We start from the raw sequence: 20,583 nt of genomic DNA on the forward strand, positions 1-20,583 counted from the left end.
AATTTATCTCCCCTAGATCTTCTCATAGTTTAAAAATGTAGTCAACTAACCTGCATTTAGTACATAAATACTCTTCTATAAACTAATTGTACATGAAAGCTAATCCCCCTTAACAATGGGTACAGTTTAGAATGATTATTTAAACTGTATTAAACCTGCATATGGATATTCACCTGCAGAACAGCAGTGGCTGGAATTCAGGTTAGTTTAATTCCTTTACATTCAACAGTCTCATTTATTCTTCTCACCAAAACTACTGATTAATCCTGCCAATTAATCCAGCCTCCTCCACATCTTTGGAGGGGAAACTGGGTTAATGAAGCTGAAAATACTGGTATTATTGTATAAACCTGATCTTAGTAGATGTGACAATGATACAACCAGTTGAGATCCAGAAGGTGAAAGTACTTTTCAACTTAAAATGATCAGACACCCCACCAGGTGTCACTCCTGGGACACTGCTTCAAATAATTAATGAGAGTGAAGAGGTGCACCACTGGGACTAATCAAGCAGAATAAAATACTCCAACTCTCTATATTATGCAGCACCACACATACATAGCATGTATTTTTTTAAATATGTAGCTATACATATGCACCTGCACACATGTACACACTAAGTGGCATTGCGAAAGTCAAAAGCCAGCCTTAAAGGATGAGCATTAGGAATAGCACAGCTAGAGATGAAAGCAATCTCCAGGGTAACTAGAGCAAGATAAGGATTAAAGTATCTGGAGGGGGAAGGGAGTGGCGTTGATTCATTGTTATGTGTTTAAACACAAAGAGGTAGAAATAGACTTCCAAGCAATTCATTTTGAGAGACACACACACAGACACACTCATACTGTTAAGAGTGGCAGACAGAATAGATGCTAGAAATTTCACGGGAATCAAAGCTTGTTCATAAAAGTAGTAATCTTAGAAAATATGTGGTAGGAGCTGTTTAACTCGAAATCTCAGTAAGTAAGTATTTTAGTCATACAAAAAGTCCGAAAAATGATGGGGCCTCTTTCTTCATAAAATCTTTTTAGACTAATCCACAGCACAAGGCACGACAGTTCACTAAATATCAAACCCTTGCTACTCTGGCAAAATGACTTAATAGTTTGACAGTAATTCCTGATGAACGTGCTTTTTAATGTGTGTCATCGCAGCAAGAGGGGAAAAATGATCAGGAAAGATGCACTGTGTAATTGCAAATTCATATCTCACTAACACTGACATTTTAATGATTATGCTCTCAGGCAAGCTACTTGTACAATCCCTCCTGAATGCTGTTCAGGGCTCTGGCTCTTAGGTGGGGACACCTTACGCTGGGACAGCTGATGAATTTTCCCCAGTCTCTTCTGTCTGACTCCCCTCTTCTAACCACCGTTGTGAGGACGGGGGAGCTGGTCATGAAGCACCTCCTCACCCACAGCAGCTCTCAGCAAATGCCTCTTAAAGCAGCAGAAAGCTGTGGTCGGTAACACCATCGGCTGTCCCAGCATGAGGCGTTCCAGTGTGGATGGATGGCCATGCTCTGATCCACAGCCTGTGCGCTTCAACCCCTCTGACAAACCTGACTGAAGAGTAAGTCAACACTTGCGTTTCACATTTCTAGGTTTTAGAGAAATATCAGGTCAAAGGCTGTTAATTCATGTTCCTACGAATTTTCTGCATTCTTACCTTAAGAAATGGTGAAGAAAAAAAATGCCACACATTTTTATACTAGCTTTTCTTTCCTAAAAATAAAAATGACAGGAATGTGCATGTGAACCTGGCCACCACACCTGTGTCTCACCTGCCTTGCTAGTATCATTTCTACATGCTAAGCCATCTTTTTATCATGTGTGCTAAGTGATCCTCAGATGTATATATAGAATTATGTCTGATATTTTTAAAGATGCCTAAAGCAATTTGGATTTCTCATCAAAACAAACTAATGGGACTTGAGTACCCAAACCCCTAGATGTTTGGGGGGGGGGGGGGGGGCGGAATCTCAATCCATGTTTAACACGCACACCAAAATGAACACTTTATTGCTACTGAGGAGGGAAAAATATTCAGCTGTTCAAATGATTCTTTAAATCGAGATAATTAGTCAGGTTCAGCTGTCATCAGGTAACAAAAAAAAAAAGGCACTATAAGCTTTTATAAAGCTAGGTGGAATGTCTCATGTTTTATATGATAAAAGTTGCACAGGAGAACCTGGAAATTCATTGTTGCTTGTATGCCACAACCAGAATACAGCCACCAGCCCATTAGGACTAAAAGCCAAAGACAGTACATCTTTACACAAACCATTTGTCATGGGCAAAACAGAACCAAAGCCGACCTCTAATTGTGCAGAGGAAAGGCAGCAAAGAAACAACTTTAACTGGGCAGGAGGCAACAAAAGAGTTGCAGCCTACTACCAAATGCAGGAGAGTTAAGGAAGCAGTTAACTTTAAGTCCCTTATCATTCAGCAACTGTGCTCACAGCCTAATACTGGGCAGCTGAAAGGCCTGACATCATTGAGGTCAACATCAAAGAGTAAGAACAGCTTTTTAAGTTAGAGTTGTCAGGGATAAACGGCCATGAATAAATTTAAACAGGGGAGCAGAATATATCTAATCATCAGAGGACAAGAGCTCTGGAAGAGCCATGGGGGCAAGGACCTAACCAAGTCTAAAAGGAAGACTGATGATGCAGCAGGATGCTTTGCAAGCAGCGTGAACAAGTACCTTTTTTATTGCTCTGGCTCCTCTTCATTGCTTCTACACTGCCTTGTTTCTTCAAGTAACCTTTCCAAGGGTGAAGCTAAGCCACCATCAAATCAAACTAGGAGCAATTCACACCTACTTGGTACTTACTCTGTACAGCCGAAAATGACTGAACAACCTGCAGGGTAGCTGCCCCTATTTTTCTAGATGATTACAGAAAATGCACTTAACTGCTACACTGCAACTGACACAGTTTGGGTTTTTTGGTTTGTTTGTTGGGGTTTGTTTGTTTGTTTGTTGGTTTTGGGGTTTTTTTGTTGTTTTTTTTTCTTTATTTCTTTGTGGTACAGTTTCCCTGCATTCGTTACAAGGGATCAGCCCTATTGATTTTAGACCACGTGCATTCCAAAAACCTGAAATAGCTTTGTACCCCTGGTATAAAGGCTTCTTTAAGCTTGAAAATTAACTCTGATTAAAGAAAACAAGCTGCAAATTTTAAACAGAACTGTAACTATTGTTTAATTAATCCAGGAATAGATACTCTTATTATGGGATATGACTAAATCCACTTTGAGGGACAGTAACCATTTGTTTGCATGGGAAGCTAGCCCAGAGGAACTATTACACACTGGTTCCTCATGAAGATGTGATTAGAATTACCTTTTCTCTTAATCCTCATCTTTTAAATTCCTGGTTTTGCTTATTTCATGGTAATTTCCTTGAATGGACAGCTTTTCTTAAAAGACCAAGAATAACTAACTACATAGGAAAAACATCACTCTCCAATCAGCGTGGTTTCACTACAATTCAGTACTGCAAAGGTCAATTGATAGAGCTGTTTCATGGGAATTTTTTTTTTTTTAATCCAACTATTAGCCAATGTGGGATAAATAAAATCCCAAAACAAAATGGGAACCCCTAAAACTGAAGAGACAGAGAAAAAGAAACTCACATTTTAGAAGAACTTCCTTCAGTGGAGAAAGCTATTAAACAAGGCCTCTCTGTGAAAATCAGATTTTAATTAAGGCAGGCTAGCATGTGCAAGCTACCAGAGATAAAATGAAATACTGGCGCTTTATGAAATATGTCAACCTGTAAATCAAAACTTATATAGTTCTTGTTTCATTGGACCTTTTCCCATTAATACACGGGTGAAAAATAGTTGGGATGTTCAGTAACTACACTCATAGAGCACTAGTGTATAACTTTACCTTCAAAATGTACGAACAGGCCAGTTTCCAAGAACTATCGGTTTCAAGTCCTGGCCAATAGCTCTGGTATATTTTTTTAGTACAAGTCCCAAAGTCAAGAATTTGTGTTATTTTAATTGTATCATTTCATGTACTACTGATGGAAATCAAAATATTAAACTGTGTGCCCCAATTTAAATTGAAGATTCTATTGGCAAGATTTAAATTCCAAAGTTAAAGTAAACTTTAGTCACATACACTTTCTTTACTACTGTATCCACTGACGTGCTATATCTACACTGATCAATAAGAATCCTCTTGAAGTGGGTAATGCCTTGTTCCCATGAGTGAACAAAACTAAACTGTGTAAAAAAAAAAATTAATTCAGATCATCAGTATGATCAGGTCCTAAAACCAGGGTGCAATGCAACTATAAGTCAGTATTTTAGTACTGTCTTGAGGACAACCACATAATTTAATGTAGAGAAGCCTACAGGATAACAGAATTTGGAAGCAGAGAGATGCTGAAGGAGTATATTCTTCCACAAAGAACTATTTTCACAGCAGTGAGGAAAAAACCACCATCTAAATGCACAGGAGGTATCTTGTCTCGGCAGGGGTGATGCTGCCAAGAATTCTGAAAGCCTCATGCCAGTTTAATCATTTTCCTCAGGATCTAAACTTTTCTATTATGAAACAAGTTACTTTGTATTAGGTTGAGAAAGCAAATGTAGAGTACGGATTTAAGTTTCCTGCCAAATTCATTCTTACTGTCTGATTTATTTATTAGGCAATGATTTAATAATAAATGTTTCAGAACTTGGTTTACAACAGATTTGTGGAAGTATGATTTAGCATGGATTCAGATGGGGAGCTGCTTTTCCTGCACGATAAACCACATCAAGCTCTCAGAGTGACAGATGCACGGTTAATTGATTAATTATTCTTTTGCTTCCTTGGGTTTTAGCTATACTTGACATGTCAAACTTGCAAGTCAATCAAGATATTAGAATATCTCTTGGGGTCCGAACTTATCAAAGCCTATGAAGCCTGTGCCTGACTTGAAGCACACAGAAGAGTCCCATTCAAAATCATCAGGGCAATGAGCACGCTTCTGAACTTTCTGATATGAGGCCCTTTATTGTAGTTTTCCTTCATGCAGTTATCTGCAACAATCAGCATTACCTAGGACCAGCAAATAACAGGAATTCAAACTGGCACAATGACTCATACTTTCATCCGACTAACATTAACAATTAAAATTGCCTACTATCAATCATGTAAGCCAGACAAATTTAAGAGGGGAATTGGGGAAGGCAGGGAAATTATTTGTTTGCTTAAATTACAAAACAAAACAAAAGCCTTACTTAGGAAATAGTAGAAGCCCCTGCAGAGGTTACAAAAATGAAGCACCCATTCCACAAGCAAAGCAAAAAAAAGCTTCATCAGAAAATTTTAACAGGCATCAAAGAGCAGAAAACAGAGAATTTTGAAGACTGGCTGAATGAATATGCACAGTTGCATTTACATATAAAGATTAGCACAGGGGGCTGAACTCAGTCATGCAAAAGAAGAGGAAGAGTGCAAAGTGATGGTCTAATCAGGTTCTTACCAGGGCTTCATTATCTTCTGCAATTTCTGATATCGTCTGCAAAATTAAAACTTGCACGTGAGGAGACACACTTTAAAACATCTGTACTCTATTTACCTATGCATACACACACACCCCCACACACCCATATTTGATTCATAAAATTCAAAGACAGACACACAATAAGAGGCAGTAAGCTACTAACAATTTACTGTGAATAGAAACAGTTCAGTAACTTATAAAGAACATTCAAAATTAATTTCAAATATTTGTTCAGAATACTTGTGTTAACTTCTGTTAGGAAAAAAAGCAGAAGAGAAAAGACAGTTGATGGGGGAAGTATATCAGATTTCTTGAAAACCTGTTTCTCTTGACCATTAAAGCATGTCTAGGCATCCTAAATTAGTTAAGTATTTGTATCAAAGCAGTCTTTGGTACAAAACAATAAAGGTTTACACATTAAGCATTTTCTGTCTCATTGCTATGATGTGTAGTCTGTTGCCTGAAAAAGTCTTTTTATTTACTTTCAGTCTCCATCACTAATAGTGATATCAGAGTTGTCAGCATGGCTGAAAGTTGTTGTGTAGCTAGAACAACACAGACCAAAATCCTGACTTTCTGAAGTCAGGGACAAGTTTTCTGCTGACTTCAAAGGGAAGCAACGAGTTTACTCTGGGTTTTTAACCACAGAGTTGCATTTACTCAGCAACTCAGAACCATCTTGCACCCGCTCCATGACACATACAGTGCAGCAGCCTTATTCCAATAGAACATGTAAGCACACTCGTAGATCTTTTGGTCTCAAAATCCACATGCTGATGGACACGCCTAGACCCAAGGTGCTGAATCAACCCACTTGAGAAAGACAATGACCTGCTTAGGAACACCACTTATTGGTTCAGATTTTAAGAGGCCAAGCTACACACCCAACCCTTCAGTGTGATGCTCTTGCTTTCCCAGTAGCTTCCAAAACACTTGGTTCCTAGTTGCAACAAGAGGTTTAATGTACCCCAAGAGGTTTTTTTATTTAGGCATTTTCTATTTTTCCCCCAAGACATACACTGTTGTGTTTCATCGGTGAACCAGAAGCTATGGCATCATATTACTATATTCAAGAAACTGGAAGCCAAATATTAACCAAGGGGAGGAGGGAGAGGCAAATAATAAGTGCATTTGGAAGCTGTAGCCCACTAATCACAATTTGCAAGTCATCTGCCTGCTAATAACCGGCTTCAGAACTGCTGATTATGCTACTAAGCAAGCAGAAGAAAAACACTATTAATGGTAAAAATGGTATCCAAGATAAACAACTTCTTTTTAAAACACCACTTAAACAATAATAACAAAAAAAAAAAAAAGGAGGAAAAAACATCCATCTCCTACTTAACCCTTTCTTGTGTCTCCTAAATCTGTTTCACAGTTTTATTTCAGAGGGTTGGCTGCAGCTTCACACTGGGCAGGCTACTGTTCAAAAGGAGAACAAAGAGGTCCCTCCTTCCTCCCTGTCCCCTTCTCCCCAGGTCCTTCCCTTTGCACTTGCTGCCATGCCTTCCAGCCCACAACAGCTCTAGGACTCCAAGCTCTCCAATCATTGATTCAACTCTCCCCCAGAACTTGGCTAGATTTTTTTTTTTTCCTTTTGGTACAGCAGTAACTCCTCCCACCTTGTATTTTCCATTCTGCTTATGCATAAGGAATGTTGTGCTTTCTACAGAGACTGCATGAGTCTATGTATAGACTTTTCTCAAGAAGGACCAGTCTCAGAGAGGGCAGCTTTTGGGTTGGCTTATGTAACCATCAGGGGAGAAAACACAGAGAGTACATCGCAGGAACAGTGGTTTAAAATCCTTCATTGCTAGCTGTGAGCTGCAATACTTGTGCCTGAAGATAACGATGGCACAGTTTACCATGTATCCAAGCACAGATTGGGCTACAGGCCTAGCTCAAATTAGAAAAGTGACAAGATTTTGTCCTTGGATCTCATGGCTTTAGTTCTTCTATGCTACAACAGCTATCTGTGTAGCCAGTAGTAATGAGCAAACAAAAAGCATCCTGATGATCAGTCAGCCTTAAAAAGGGGAGAAAGTTACCCTCAACATGCTTTTAGGAGCAGAAAAGTTCAGTCTTTCCCACAGTAGGAGATCCCAACTTCAGCAGAATGTCATTCCTGTGCTTCTGCAAACAGGAGTGCTTCCTTGCTGCGGCAGACTCTGCTAAACCCTAACAAGAACAACCACCACTGCAAACAGGTTTTGTCATCTGCCTAATGTGCGTGGATCCAAGCAACCTTATGCAGCTCATGCCAGCAAAACTTCATAGCATCCTTCTGAGCCCAGTTTTTAAAACAGCTGCTTTTCACCCAGGTGCTGGCTTTGGCTAAGCAGCAAGTAAACTTGAAATTGGTGCTGTGTCTGTCTCACATCAAAGGGCAAGTGTGGCATTTGCAAACTGGTAGCACTTCAAAGGGCAGACTCAGTCTTGTCAGAGATTTTCCACAACAGGCTATAATCAGGTGCATTTTCTCCATGACTGAGCCCAGGGATTAAAGAACAAACATCTGAATCCTAGAACAAAACATTTAGACAGCAGCTCTCTGGGTATTTACAAAACTCTTATTCATCTTAAGTTAACTAGCAATCAGTTAACTTGACATCAGAAGATGTGCAATGTAAAAGAAAATATAAATTTAGAATAATATGGAAAAATTATTTAATCATATAGGACTTTTCTGGTGAAGCAATACAAAGACAGCAAATTTTGACTTGAGAGTCAAGACATCGTATTAGACCAAACAATTTCTGTTAATCTCTGTTGCTTTGGAAAGTGTGATAAGATCAGCAATCAATCTAGGACATCAAATGTTGCAGCAACATGGCACAGACTTTCACCACTGAACAGGTGGAGGCTGTTATCTAAAGGAGTGCATGCGATTTTCATCCCCTCATCAAACCACAAACCCAATACAGAGGGACCTGGCATGAGCAGGAGTTCCTGTCACAGTCACCCACAGACCACGCTAAAGTTACCACTGAAGGAGTAGCCAAGCTAACTCTTGCAGCAAGTCAGCCTGGAAAGGAACAAGTACAGTCTGCCACCTCCATCAGCTTTCCTCTTTCTATATATACACGACTTCTGTTTCTTCCAGGGGGCTGACTCTGTGGTCGCAACCAGACAGTTCTGTAAAACGCTTCCTGGGTGAGTTACCACAGGTGTGGTCAAAAATGCTGGAAGTCTTACTAATCTAGACACTGTAATTAGCTTGATACTTGTATTTATCTTTTTTTTAGAAACCATTCCTCAGTTGCACTTGCATAGATGGGAATAAAACCATGGCCAAAACACAAATGTTATGAGGGTAAATTAACTAGCGTTTGTGAAAGGTTCAGATACTATAGTGGTGAAAGACAAAAACAGACAGGAATTTTTATACACGGAGAAATCTCAAAACAAATGCCAACATAATGCAAAATAAACATTAATGATAAGTTACCGGTTCAGACATTTCGCTACCACAATATGTTCCCTGTTTGGCCTCAAAGGAACTTTGCGATACATTTCCAGCTGAATCCCAAGGCGCAGCAGTTCCCTTTGGACTTCCCTAAGCCATACAGACTTAATACTTGCTCAAAGACTGCAGGTTATGTCACAAGCAGCTTCCAGCAGAGACTAGCTTAGCAAGGACCTGACCAGATCAACTCCCATCTGTTCACGTGCAAAAATTGCTGTACAAGGACCAAAGATACCCCAAATCTAAACCCCAGCTGGGGTAACACACAGTGCACAGTAAGGGCTTGTCTGCACTGGGGAGAACTACTAAAATGTTGTCTCATTGGGGAAGCCAGTGCAGACCCACTGGAGTTAGCAATGCCAAGAGCAAAAGCAGTCACACCACATCACCACAACCAACGTTTCTGAGCCTGCACTGTTTAAAGATGTGCAGAGTAGGATAAAAATACCAGTGAGGATAAAAGCTTTTCATGCAGTATGGCCACGGAGAGGGCCATTATTAGCAAAGGTGGAAGATGTTCGCAAAAACTTCCTCCTCCATGGAAAAACTGACGGGATGATGGATGGGCCACTCACTACAAGAAAGACATTGAGGTGCTGGAGTGTGCCCAAAGAAGAGCAACGAAGCTGGTGAAGGGTCTAGAGCACATGTCTTATGAGGAGCGGCTGAGGGAGCTGGGGTTGTTTAGCCTGGAGAAAAGGAGGCTGAGGGGAGACCTTATTGCTCTCTACAACTACCTGAAAGGAGGCTGTAGCAAGGTGGGGGTCGGTCTCTTCTCTGAAGTAACAAGTGATAGGACAAGAGGGAACGGCCTCAAGTTGCACCATGGGATGTTTAGATTGGATATTAGGAAAATTTTCTTCACCGAAAGGATTATCAAGCACTGGCACAGGCTGCCCAGGGAAGCAGCTGAGTCCCCATCCCTGGAGGTGTTTAAAAGACATGTAGATGTAGCGCTTAGGGACATGGTTTAGTAGTGGACTTGGCAGTGTTAGGTTTACGTTTGGACTCAATGATCTTCAGGGTCTTTTCCAACCTAAATTATTCTATGATTCTTGAACGACCTTCTAACCACATTAAATTGGTATTTGGCTACTGCTTTTCAGGCAAACACAAGGAGAGCCCACATTCTGGATAACAGGCAGTGTTTAGAAATCTGACAAGACAAATACACAGGAGTACATATTTCTGGCTTCCGTCTGTATTATGTGTGGCTATCACATATAAATGAAGCCTGGGAAACACTCTGGCCAGGAGGTTGAAACAAATTATTTGGATGAAATCTGCAAAATAACTATTAAGTTATGCAGCAGCACTCCCATTCCTCACAGACACCACAACATCCCACAGCCACCACAGTCCAAGAGACGAAAACATCCTGGAAAGTTGCAGAAGTGGAGATTTTTAAGCTCTTCTTATTTTTGCTGGTTCCTCAAATATTACGCTTTTGTCTGGAGTTAAAAAAAAAAAAAATTTAGTTTTGTCCAGCTTGGTACTCTGAAGAACACACGGAAATATAAATCCACTGCCAGAATTGCTCTTTTTATCATATTCTACAAAAGTGGTTGCCAAAGAAAAACCAGTAAAACTGTGTTGTCTCCTCTTCCCTGTTCCTGTCAACAAGGTGTTGATATCACCACTGAGCAGGGGTCATTTAAATGCTAATATTCTTAAGCACAGTCAAAGTAAGAAAAACAACCCTGGAGAAAAGGCATTTAGGATGGGGAGAATGCAAGGAGCAGCAACTCTCCCCCTTCTTCCCTCCAAAAATGTGATCTTTGATGGTTCAATCTTCAGATGAGGCTTTTATATAAAATGTACAGTGTGTGCCATGTATATGACATTGATCAAAAGGACATACAGCAAATCGTGCTCGTATGTGTGTTGAGAAGGAGGGTGGAATCCAAGCCTGAAGACTGATGGGGAAACAAACCCAAAAGAGAGCAGGCAAGAGAAAAATAAACAAAAAAAAAAAAATCCACCCACAAAGAAAACCTACCCCACCTTCTTCCTTTATGGGAACTGCGCTGAAAGACTGGGCTGCAGCCCTTTCTCATTCTCTTGTCGTTACCATCCCCACAGTGGTATAACCAGATAACCTGGTTTTATACACTATTTTGGATTTTTGCCTCATAGACAATAGTCACCCTCTCCCGACATTATGGAAGCACTAAGAAATGAAGATTGCGTAAAGCCCCTGTTGGACAAGATTGATTTTGGCAGCAATGTCAGATTAAGTAATCTATGCTTCCAGGTGAAGTTTCAGAGGAATGTCTGAGCCGGTCTAACAGCCCAGTGCTGTCAAAAATACAAATTATTTTCCTCCCTCCATCGGCTGGCTTATTTTTTGCCGGATTAGCAAACTGAATTGGCTCACTGAGGAATCAGATGAGCATTGGAGCTGACCAACAGAGGAAACTAGGACTACACAACGAGTACTTGGGAAGAGTGGAAAAGGACTACTTTATTTAGACCTACTAACTTAGCATTGTTCATATCTTCCAAAAATTCATCTTCCATTTACCCAGCGAGTTGTGCTTCCACAACTGTTTTCTGGAGCAACACTGTGAGCTCGATCAGGAAACTGAACTGGTTTAAGGAATATTGTATTAAAAGTAGCCTTCATTGCCACTTTTAATAACCTACAGCAGTTTTCCAGTCCAGTTTGCTACAAACGGTACCGGTGTAACTCTTCAGATGAAGCAGGACAGGAACAAGTGGCTGTGAGCAAGGGCTGCTTAAGTGTTTTGACAGCACTACTGAAATACTCATCAGACTGGGATGGAAAAAACCATTAGCAGGTATGTGAGCAACTGTCCCAAAAAGCGTGTTAAAGTCAGAGTAACTCCAAATCAATCTGTCTTCAGTTTTCCACTGGGCTGGTATACAGTACTATCTCTGTAAGACAAGCCAAGAGCTAGAATTTCACTGAACAATACGATTTGTCCTTAAAGCATGCACAATTGCCGTCTCAGAGACTTCCAGCTGTACAGCAGCCAACTCTGCAACTGCATGTGTTCAATAGAAGACTCCTATTAGTTGAGAGTCAAAAACCACACAAATACACATTTATTTAGAAGCTTACATGAATCTGATCTAGCCGCGTTTATTACTTCGAACAAGAAGATGACAAAATTTATGAACTATCCCAATTTAAAGCAAGTTTTTCTCTCCAATCTGTGCACTAAGCAATTACAACACCCTTATAATTAAAATCAGGCTATCTGCAACCATGTCCAAGCAGCATCAACTACCGTGCTCCTGTACCACGGCAGTACTACAATAAAGCTGCTCAGCACAGCCACATCAATGAAGCAGACCTCTGAAGAACAACCTTCTTAACAGCAGCAGAAACAATTCTGGTTACTGTCAAGACAGCTAGGCTTAGCATAGTCTCAGTTTTTTGGCAAAAACTGCGTGTTATTTCAGCCAAATGACAAGTGACAGAGACCGTGATACTGCCAATAGAAAAGTACTGAAAATTCTGCATAGGCCTTTCTCCTTTTTTCCTCCCAGCCATGAGATTATTATTATTACTGGTAATGACAAAAATAAACTTAGATTCCTTTTATTAACTCTTTGGTCTTTCAGTATTTATGGCTTGTGACTTACATTTTCCTTTTTTTACTTTATAAGGGACTATGAAGGGTTTTTTTCCTTTTAAGGAAGGCTGTGAGCCTGGCCCAGTCACACGACCCTTCTGATACATCAAGAAAAAAAAAAAAAACCAAAACAAAACACCACCCCATATTTACCAGTCTTCTGCTACATCAGAAAGACTATCTATACAGCCATGATTTTCTGAAATATTAATTCTGGGCTAGACTATGGAATATAGCTCTGAATGAGCAAACTACATTATCTCAGATGGGGTAGCAAGGAGACACGATCGTTTCTTCCAGTTTGGTTCCTCAACACATTTTTCATCAGTCATTATGGTAACCAGGACCTTCTAGCATGGCTCTCCTTCTGCCTCATTTTAGGGCACTGCACTCTGGGGGAGAGGGGGAAGCAGAAGCAGCATAGCCCTACACTTCCCTTTTACATTGTCTATACATCTGACCAGACAGACCGCGTATGCAGCTCCCCTTAACTAGGCACGAACTAGGCTTCAGACAAAGAGAAAAAAAAAAAAAAAAAAAAAAAAAAAAAAAAAAGCGTTAAAAGGGCTATGGAAATCTCCTTCTGAAAAGTCTCCAAAAAGGAAAATAACTGTGTGTGCACATGCACACCCCTTCTTTGGCGATACAGATGCACAGAGCCCAAAAAATGATTGGACATCATGGATAATTATAAAATGGAATCAGCATTTACTTGTTCTTCATGACCTAACTTGTCTTTCAGTCTCTGCTACAATTTATAGGTCACCTGAACTATAAAAATAAACATAAAAAAGGCTTTTTAGCTTTTTTTTTTCCCCTCTTTTTTTTTTTTTCTTCCATTAATAAGAGACTCATAGCATGCTCTGGAAGCAAGAATGAGCCTGAAGGAAAAACAAAGATGAGCCATGTCAGTCAACAGGATCCCGATACATGTGGACAGTTTCTGAGACATGTTGCATCTCTGCTGATATAAATATATTCATATTGACAAGATGCACTCTCAGCTTCACTAGGGCCCCATGCACCCTACAATCTGCCTGCCACCAACCCCTATGGCTTTGTCCCAGCACATACCATGTCTACAGTTAATCTCCTCTAAGCAGCAGGCACTCAAGGAGATCTGGCCCAAATTATAGTAACTACACATAGTATTAAAACCACTTCTGAAAATATATGCAAAATAAAACACCCACACTCTCAATTTGTTATTTTTCAAGCTATTAACAGCAAGAAATTGGAAAGGCTATTCTCTAATGCATTCTTAATTTTCTTCAATATTCAGGAATATAACATATGGAAAATTAACTAGAAAACACTGTCAGTTCCTGTCAACTTTTTATATTGCTACTTCTTTTCATCATCAGCAAAATGAAGCAGAGGTAACTAGAAACCCAGGGATTGAAATTCTCTTACTCTGGTCACTGTACTTTTTATAGTCATCAGCTTCACTGAAATAATGAGCAAGCAGCACAATAAATAAAGCCAAGTATAAATAAAGCATAGGCCTCTTCCTCAGTGAAAGTTACATAAAAAGCTGGAGTCTTGCTTTCCAGAGGCTGCCCACTAAAACTTAATTACACACTCAAATTATAACTTAAGAGCTGCCCCTAACATGAGTTCCACGTGCAGAGAAAACCTCAGAGCAACCTTACACTGAGCATGACGGTACTTTTAATGAGCACTGCCTGCCCCTTTGGGGAAAATAGAGAATAAAGCTTGAATTAAGAAAATTCATCGATTTCTAGCACAGCTGCACCACACCGTGAACAGAGGCACCACTCAGCCTGGGCTTACTGATGCAGGGCTGCCCTCAGCTGCATTAACCCACGGGCAGCTGGGAAAGCACACAGAGGGTCTCCTTGCAGAGCAGCAGCGGCTGCCCCATGGGGTACATCCCATCCCCTCTGACCCCCTCAGAGTCTTAGTGCCAGTCTCTAGGTTGCGATACCAGAGCCAGCCACTCTCACGCTATTTCACAACATGCCTGCTCTCGGGTTGTGGCTCAATGATGCATCTATGCCACCACAGTAGTCTGTTGCCACAAAAAAGGGTCTTTTCTGCATCTGCTCATGCCCACTTCCTCTCTTGCTTCTGCAAGTCTCAAACTGAGCAGAAAACTAACTCTGGAAAACAGACGTGAATACTTTTCAGCTATGTTAACAAGCTGGACTGGCTTTGCGAAGCATCCAGACAGAACCAGCTCCAGGAAGGAAGCAGGACTGGGCTGGAGAGCAGGGGAAAACACACAAGGACCAGGAGAAGAGGGCAGGGAGCTGGACCATCTCTTAGCAGCACCGAGCCATTAGGGTTTTCTCAGCTGTATGGTTGAGTCATAGCCTCAGTCAAGCAAGGCTGGCTCAAAAACAGTAACTCAAAGGTGGGTAAGAACTCCACAGTGAAGATACACCTTAAAGGTATCTTTACAAAATGTACTGCCTTCTAAAACTGGGCCATCAAAGAAGTTTCTGTCCTTTCCTGAAACTTCTGACCGCTCATTCCTCCTCTAATACTGCCCTCCTTTCTAATGCTAATATAATTCTTTGGGTAGGTCCACCTACGGATACTGAAATGGTTAGAGTTAAAAATACTATCGGGGAAAACAAAGTGGCAGATATTGGGGCAGGGAAAAGGAATGAAGAGAGCTTTTTGGTTTGCAGCATTTGGGTGACCTGGTCAGCACCACAGCTCACAAGGCCACACTGCTGAGGGCGCACAGCCCAGGGTGGGAGCTAATCATAGAATCATAGAATCGTCAAGGTTGGAAAAGACCCTTAAGATCATTGAGTCCAACCGTTAACCGATCACTGCCAAGTCCATCTATACCATGTCTTCGAGCACCACATCTATCCATTCTTTAAATACCTCCAGGGATGGAGACTCAACCACTTCCCTGGGCAGCCTGTTCCAATGCTTGACCACCCTCTCGGTGAAGAAGTTTTTCCTAATATCTAACCTAAACCTCCCCTGGCACAGCTTGAGGCCATTTCCTCTCATTCTATCACTCGTTACTAGGGCAAGGAGGCAAGGAGGCCTTCAGCTTGCTTTGCCTGTTCAGCGAGCATCCTGCGAGACACTCTTATTAACGGTATTGCAGAGAGTCTAAGCGAAAACAGGAATAAGAGGACAATTGACCGACTCCAGTTGCTTTGCTGTGACAGCCTAGGACGCTCAATCGGCTGGCTGTCCTTGTCCCACTCTCTCCTCCATGTATTACCTTTCTTTGGGTCCCACACACACCTTGTTCGCTCACAGGCCATTTCAGGAAGTTGTTTTGTTGTAATAAAGTCAAAAACAAAACCAAGAAAAAAATGCTTCTTCTGTGGAAGTAGTTTGTCTGTTGGCTTAATGTGCTGAAACAGCAATGAGGGACAGACCCTGAAGTGGGAGGACAGGATCAATAGCTTGAAGTCAGATGAGAAAGGAAAGCAGCAGCACTATGGCAGGCTTAGGCTGATGAGTCTGTGTATGTTAGGATTTGCTCCTTTCATTAAATCTCAAGTTCTGTTAAATATGCACTTATCAGCCAGTGATGCACAGTATAAAAGCAGAAGGGAATCTACAGCATAGCACAGATGTCCTTGCTTTACAACTCCCTTCCCAAAGCCAGACATGGAAAAACCTGACCTGCAGAGCCCCTCAGAATGTCTAGGCTGCTGAACACGAAAAAGACTGCAGTGAGTACTGAGAGTTCATCAACACGTGAAGCTGCTGGAAACTCTTAGTGTCTGAGTCTTTGTTCAATGGCCAAACTAGACAGCGTTTCTCCCCACAGGCAGAAACACTGATAAATAGATTAGACAGGTAGATTCATCAATGCATCTTTGGTGATACATTACACCAGCTAAAAAGAAAATTCTGAAATCCTTCCAAATGCAAGCCACTTAAAAAAAAAAAAAAATTAGACTCTGCTCATATGTCCAGTCTGCAAGCTTGCTGTGTGGTTTGAAAACTTCTACCCTTAGCCAGAAATTGCTACTAGGGTGTAATTTGCTAAGCAGTTCTTTCAACAGTCGTGCTGGCTTAAGTAGCTTCCCTCCCAAATAGTTATTTTTAATCCAGACTAGTCTGCTACAGCTTGACCCATCCCACAGCTACACAGACACATCTGCAGGATGACGAGGGCAATTGCTTTAACCTTGATGCAGCTAAAAGAAAGGTTTGTAAAAAATGTCAATGTCCTCTGTCTGTTTCAATAGAAAATAAAGTGCTTTACTTTAAATACCTTCCACAGTGGAGTAAGTTAAACCATTTAACTTAAATTAATGACAAAATAAACTACAGAGGCAGTGACTTTCAATTTGCTTATGTTCTGAACTTCATAGGCACATGTGAGCCTGCTCATTCAGTTTATTTTTTAATTAGTACAGTAACTGTGTGCATATGTTTACATTAACTTAAGCTGCTTTTGGTTTTAAATTTAATTTGGTCCCTAAACAACAAATATCATATGAATATAAGACAAGTTGACAAATTTGATACCTAGAAGCATTTTTTTGTATTTTTTTTAAAGTGGCATAATATGTGCCACAGACCACATCACTGCAAAAAAATAAAGACCATAACCCCAAAACACTGAAGATGAAACCATAAGCTATTGGAAATCCAGTATATAGCTAGAGTTAGGCAATAAGGATTCAAAGTCGAATAAACAATTGACCACATAACAGGCAGGCATCAGTGAGAGCGTGCTTTTACATTTCCCAAATCTGAGGACTACTGGATTCTAGAAAGCACTTAATTTTTCTGTGGAAAATCCCCAGGATATCTTGCATGGGACCATCAGAGACAATTTGTGTTCCATTTCAAAGCCCATTTGCTACTTTTGCTTTACCCTCTAACACTATTTACTTTCTTGAATCCAAGGGAACACGAGCACATTTGAGAGGGGATTTGGATTGATTTCAGCAATTGACTTCAGAAGTCTGGTCCACAACACTGAACACCCCCAATGAATAAGAAGGCTACTTTCAGAGAATTTTCTTTCTCTCAGGAAAGAGTGTGGGTATTGTTGATATCTTCATGTGTAGTAGAGGTTGACACCGACTGCAAAGCACTAAAACTCTTACTTGAAAGCAAAAGCATACTTGAAGTAGTGACTGCTAGAACATAATTTAATAGTGCAACAATCCAGTGGATACTTTTCTGTAGTACCCTCCACATTAAGACAATAGACACTTACTCAGGACCACGGTCCTGAATTTCACCAATGGTGAAAATTGGGAAGATGTTTTGGTAAAGAATAAATGTATTTTCAGAGGTCAGCTTTCAATTTCATGTCAAAAAGCCCTTATCATTTGAAAACACCCGGCCAGAATTAAAACAACAAAAATGGAAATAAAGCAAGCACTGGGTTTTGCTCCACATGTTCTCAGTAACATGAAATTTAACACACAGTTTTCAGGTGACATCACTTGAATATCAGCCTTTAAATATAGCATCAATGATTTATCTAAATTCCAATGGTTAGAGGAGAAACTAGGACCACAGTCTCCCCAAAACTTTATGGCACACAGGGTACTCTGACTTCCTTCTTTGCTCACTCCCAATCCCCACCAGACCATTATTAGAGAAAATTAAAAAAATATTCTCATAGATAATGGATATACTATCCTAGCAGCCCAGAACTCTTCAGATGTTTTATTTTACATAATAAGTTGTACACAGAAATACTTCAGGCACTCAGAGAGTGAGCACAAAAGCACCCATATGGGAGAAAGGCCAGAGCTTAAGCAGAATACTTACTCTGTGCCGCTTTCAACCATTTGTGTTAGTAGGGAAATGCCATCTAGGTTTATAAATTCTTGGGCAAATGTAACATCCCGTGAGTAGTTGGCTAAGTCTTTCAGTGCTTCTAACTTTGCATCCATACTAGAAGACTGGATCCTCTCATGGAGCTGCTGTGCATTTTGAGCCTAAGAGAGAAACAAAACATAGAAAACAAAAACAACAAAAAAGCTTTCGTTACAATGGCAATAATGAATAAAACATCAGCTCAAGCAGGAACAATGGCCATGTTTAATATTAATGATACTTAACACTTGCATGCTCAGAAATGATTAAGCAGCTCACGTACAAATTACTTCTGTAAAAGTATATTACTCATGTATTAGTCCATTATTACCTATAATTATTTGGATTGTTGCAGAATCATATGCTGAGCAATGGATAGATATCCCATTGTCTCAGGCAAAATGTAAGCATTACAAAAGACAGCCTTTGGCTTGAAGAGCTTATGTGTCATATCAATAAAAGCAGAAATGAAAATAAAACAAATTGCATCAGACGATCTCAGTATAATAATGGCAGCACTTTTTTTTCCCTGTCAACGCTTACTCAGTTTACACACTTCTCATGACCTTTAACAACAAAGACCATATACTGTCCTAATCAGATTATATCAGTCGAGACCAATTTCAGGCCTTCTGCTCCTTCCTCCCCCTCTTCCTTTTGTTCACAATCAACTAAAAGACTACATACTCTCTTATAAGGAGCATAGGAATAATTACTTCCCACATAATACTATGATATTATCACTCACTCATCTTTATGCAAGTTCAATATCCACATATACTAGGCTATTCTGCCCATTAATGCTTCAAATACAGGATGAGACAGTGAAATCCGAAGTGAACACTGATGATAAAAAGCTAAAGGGATATTTAAATAATGCATATTAAATTTGTCTCTCTCTTTAGCCATACAAATACTTTAAAATACATCTCACGTTTTCAATTTGATGCTTTCACTTACCTGAACACAATACCCAAAAGCTTCAGTTAATAGCTAGCTAGCCAGTACTTTTCTTAGAAAAATAATCCTCCTCACTATATACAGGTACTTGCAGAATTCAATTTCCTAAAATTCACTTCTTACCTGAACCGAATGAAAGGTGAATGAGAAGCTATGTGTCATTAGGAAACCAAATTGGTAAATTCTGCTGAGAGTTATTTTCTCTGAGATTACGCTTATTCTTTCTCAGCTGGAGAAGAAAAATAGAAGAAAAGGCTGTGCTGACAGACAATTCCTTTTCTGTTCAAGTAATGAATATATTCTTCACAGAGATGGTCATCTCTGCAGATCAAGATTCTGAGATAGTAGACATTTTTAGTGCAAGTGAATATTTAAACAGGGAACACAAGAAAAAACACCACCGTGTTGTTAGAGATACAGCTTCCTATCTACATGACTTTGCTTCACAAACATTAATAATTTAAATGTCCCAATATCCTCCAAGATCAGCAAGCTTTGTTACTTCCCATTTTTACAAAGAAAAATTAATGCATGGTCTCCAATCAGTTTTTGGCCAGAACCTATGTGGTGAGGAGCATGTACTGGGAGGAAGTATCTTCTAGTTAGTATGACTGTGGTTAACATCCTCAGTTAAGACAGCATTGAAAAGAAACACAGTATCTTTAGTCCTGAGCTTTTCTATGCCTTAAGTATTGGGCAGTGCAGCCATAGCAGTTGCATTATCTATAAAAAGGCAGAATCCTGTCATCCAAAAGGTCTTTCTGCCACCCTAAGGTACCTACTCTATCAATAGGTTTGAGCTGTAATGGGGAAACAATGGCTTATACAGTCTCTCTGTAATGGCAGGGTCCGTCTGAACGGTACTAAAAGAATATTCTCTCAAACTTAAGCAGCTGGTAGGCTAAATCATTTGCCAAAGCCTATGGAAGAAATAAAAATAGATCTCACTAACTTCCAACTTCCAGGATAATCACAGAATACTCCCTCCAACCGTTTCCTTTCGTCAGAGCGGGTAAAGGAAGTTTTGCTGAGGTACTCTTGTGTCATCAGCTGCAAAAATTCAGAGCAACCACTACCATTACTGAACCAGAAGTTCAACAGTCAGCTCCCACCTCACCAAATGACCTCCTTCATTGAGCTCTTTCGACTCCCTACTATAACAACTCAGGAAGACTCAGAGATGCAAAGCATCCTCAAAACATTACTCTTTCTCAGAATACATGCAACATCTGAATTCCTGCCCACCTCAGAAAAGAA

General features: G+C 40.2%; 1 protein-coding gene across 2 annotated transcripts in view; it reads right to left on the reverse strand.

Moving 5' to 3' along the window:
* Positions 1 to 20,583, reverse strand: part of ELMO1 (engulfment and cell motility 1) — a 313,327-nt gene that overhangs the window by 208,114 nt on the left and 84,630 nt on the right. For both annotated transcript variants that reach the window (XM_087767900.1, XM_087767891.1), the window contains exons 7-8: positions 18,319 to 18,488; positions 5,488 to 5,523 (exon numbers count right to left, since the gene is read on the reverse strand). In XM_087767900.1, the coding sequence (XP_087624026.1) occupies positions 5,488 to 5,523; positions 18,319 to 18,488 (206 nt within the window). The remainder of the gene's footprint in view (positions 1 to 5,487; positions 5,524 to 18,318; positions 18,489 to 20,583) is intronic.

Source organism: Nipponia nippon, unplaced genomic scaffold (assembly GCF_047370975.1).
Source record: "Nipponia nippon isolate SJK-2023a ecotype South Korea unplaced genomic scaffold, ASM4737097v1 scaffold_1, whole genome shotgun sequence".
Taxonomy (NCBI): domain Eukaryota; kingdom Metazoa; phylum Chordata; class Aves; order Pelecaniformes; family Threskiornithidae; genus Nipponia; species Nipponia nippon.